The sequence below is a fragment of the Neltuma alba genome, unplaced genomic scaffold, assembly GCF_004799145.2.
Source record: "Neltuma alba isolate B1F8T4 unplaced genomic scaffold, ASM479914v2 tig00003155_pilon, whole genome shotgun sequence".
Lineage (NCBI taxonomy): Eukaryota > Viridiplantae > Streptophyta > Magnoliopsida > Fabales > Fabaceae > Neltuma > Neltuma alba.
Genome location: NW_021633163.1, coordinates 80,509 through 83,809, shown reverse-complemented (window position 1 = coordinate 83,809; position 3,301 = coordinate 80,509). Strand labels below are relative to the sequence as shown.

The following is a 3,301-nucleotide window of genomic DNA, read 5'->3' as shown; positions in this document are numbered from 1 at the left end:
ATCAATATTCTGCTTGGAAGGGTGATAATAAAAGGGAAGGTAAGGGAAGGGAAGGTTTCAAGTAGGCTTTTTAATTTTTCTTCTTTTTTATTTTTAAGTTTCTCAATCTGTTATGGAGAAAAGTAAGGAGAATTATCATTTAACCTTCCTGTCCCTTTCCATTTTCCTTGGATGTTTTCTGTTCTCTTCTCCTTCCAACTTCCTACAGCCGAATGAGTTCAATACCTGCCATCACGGCAGGGGCATATAAGATAGTTATGTGAAAAGTCAAAACATTACAACTGATCACATAAGATATACTATGATATTTATATATATATATTCTTGGCATTATGTTCCAGAATCCACCATGAAGAACAGAGAATACTATCCCCCCCCCCCCCCAAAACCAATTCAGCCTAAAACTGGTTGAGAAAAAAACAGAATATATCTCACATTTTAGAACTTAATCTTGTTTAAAAATGTCTACAACACTGAACTAGAGGAGGATTTCAGACTGTCCATTCTCATGATATAGAGCAAAAACTCATTCCACGTATCAACAGGGCCAGGCACACACCAGTGAACACAGTCATTAACAGTCACATTGTTATCCCTTGAACGTCCATACTTGCTAGGATGCCCATCAGGTCTCATTAACATCAACTCAGTTATGTCCATCAACCAAAACCTCAAACCCTTCTTTCTCCCTTCTCTCTCTGCTGCTCTAAACTCTACCACCTGACTCAAATACATTTCCTGAGCATACCACTTTAGCTTCACCTCCCCCTCCTTAAACGGCTTTGTCCTCGGACAACTCCCTCCTGTGTTCCACTGGCCGTTCTCGAAGTGAGGAGGAGAAAATGTCCTCAAAATAGTCACCCCCTTATAGCCTTCAAGGTTCAGAAGTGTCCTAAATGCTGTTCTGAATGCCATTTTGTAGCCATAATAGCTTGTTAGGTCTGTTATGTTGTTCATGTTGCAGCTGGTACATCCAACTATGTGACCTTTTTCATAGTAAAGTATTGGACGAAAGAACCAGTGGCCAGCTGAGAAGATGACATAGTTGTAAGTTTTGATCTCATTGGCCCAAGCTTTATCTGGCTCATCTAAATACAGGTTCATGAGGCTGTTGTAAGAATGAACTGTGTCTTTAGCATCTCTTGTGGTCACCAGATATGGGGCCCACAGAACTGTGAGAGTGAAATTGTATTTAGCATAGAAGTATCTTCTGAAATATCTTGTGTCTGATGTTTCCCTCAGGGAAATATCCTCAGGGTGCGCCACCTGAAAAGAATAAAATTATTTTTAGGGTTGATATTTCTGCTTCTCTGGGTGAGATGATAACTTTACAAATGACAGGCTAAAAGAGTGCTGCGTTTTTTTTTTTTAATAATTTTTAAATTTTGAACTTTTGTAACAATGTTTTGATCATTCTGAAAAAATAATTTTAATTTTTAACTTTAAAATTTCATTAGTATTAGCTCTGTCAAATTTTGTTACTGATGCCGAAAATTATGAACTATTATTGTGGGACTCTAAATTTGGTAGAAAATCAAAGCATCGCTTGTTTAATTTCTTTTGGGGACAGAAACATCACTTAAAATGTAAAATAAAATTGTATTGTTATCCAACTGTGTAATAATCTAAAGTAAGTCGTACATTTTGAAAGATGGGTCAGATTAAGATGATATTGGTAAATGAAAAACAAAATTATCAGAAGATTTGGTCAAACTAAGTATCTCTTTTACCCACTTTTACTTTAGCAAACAGGTTTCCAAAACAAGCAAGATTGAAATAATAAGTTAAAAAAAAAAAAGCCACGACAACAAGAAATAAACTGATGAGTTTATTTAGACACAAAGGGTGAATTAGGAGTGATGAGGGGAGGAAAAGGTAGGGAATTCTCACTCTCTCTCTCTCACACACACACACAGATTTTACTTCCCCTCATTATCAAAATTAAAATCGAACATAAATTTATCATAAATTATAATTCTCAAAAGTTATAAGTAGGAAAACTCATTTCTAGTTGGGAAATTTTCTTTTCCAAAATTTCTCCTTTGTGGGCCCACTTGCCCAAAATTTCTCCAATTGAAAACTTTAGAATTTAGAGAGAGGAAAAAGCATTCTCAGATTTTGGAAGCTCACTTTATCCCATATGAATTCCCCCCCCCCCCAAGCGCAATTATCTTTATATTAGAAGCATTATTAGGTATTAAATGTGGGCGTCTCTTTTGACGGAGATTCAAACATTAGTTCTTTATATTGTGAAGAATCAGCCTCTTCTGCTAAACCCAAGTCCGGTTTATAAGTTACAATGGCTAGTAGCCATTTCATGCAAGTACATCTTCCATCACATTTATGCATAAAGTAGATCTCAACCATTAAATTAGACGCACTAAGAGTCAATCATAGGCGTCTGTTTCCAATTAAACGAAGAATCCATATGGCTGGCTCTGTTACTGAATCCAAATCCTCATAATGTGTAATCATTAATTAAGTTGAAAATTTTGACTTACTCTGCTTATGAGGCACAACAAAGACTCCATCTGGTTCCTTCCCACTGAGTCTCCAACAAAAGCCATGGATTTTCCTCTGACAAGCTTCAAGAACAGAGCTGCATTAAACAATGGAAGCTCACATTCATCAGGTCTCCATCTCCATTTCAGATACTCTCTGTCAGGTCTCCCAGACTTGATGCAGTTTTGCTGATCTATTATTGAATTACACGTTCGATCATCGTAATAAGGCCCTCTTGGATTTGGAACCCATTTCCCAGAAAACACATCGCATCTCTTCATCATCATCTCATCACTGCTGCTTTTCTGCAAATCACTACTGGTTTTTCTCATCTCAGAGGAAGAGGAGGAGGAAGAAGAAGAAGACTGGTGTGAGTAGTTCTTAATGAAAGGAAGAGGGATCAGAACTAGAAACAGAAAGAATGGAATCAGAAGAGCTCTTTTGATATGAATATGGTGAAGAATTTCGTTGAGACGAAGCTTCATGGCTGAGAAGATGATGTTGCAAAGTTTATCAAGAACCTCTGGTGAACTAGTGGTGTGTATATAACATGTATCGTTTCCATGTGTAGTTGGGACAAGGAGTTTTCAATCATAACTACGAGACAAGGATGGCTTAGTTGTTGCGGGAATATAGATTAAACAAAGAGGAAAAAAAAGCTGCTAGTGTAAAAACAAAGGGTGGAAGCATTTAGATGTATTTTGTCTCAAGATATTAACGTAGAGGTTCGTTTTTGGAAAAGGAAAAAGACGAAGAAAACAATTGAGTGTGGAGTACCAATATATACCTTATAAATTAA

At 36.7% G+C, this 3,301-nt stretch overlaps 1 protein-coding gene across 1 annotated transcript; it reads right to left on the bottom strand.

The window, feature by feature from the left end:
- Positions 1-289: 289 nt before the first annotated feature.
- LOC114740456 (protein trichome birefringence-like 20) lies at positions 290-3,009 on the bottom strand. Its single transcript, XM_028928602.1, has 2 exons — positions 2,502-3,009; positions 290-1,266 (listed from the first exon to the last, which is right to left on the bottom strand). The coding sequence occupies exons 1-2, from the start codon at positions 2,985-2,987 to the stop codon at positions 466-468; spliced, it is 1,287 nt and encodes a 428-aa protein (XP_028784435.1). The 5' UTR covers positions 2,988-3,009; the 3' UTR covers positions 290-465.
- Between the last annotated feature and the right edge of the window lie 292 nt (positions 3,010-3,301).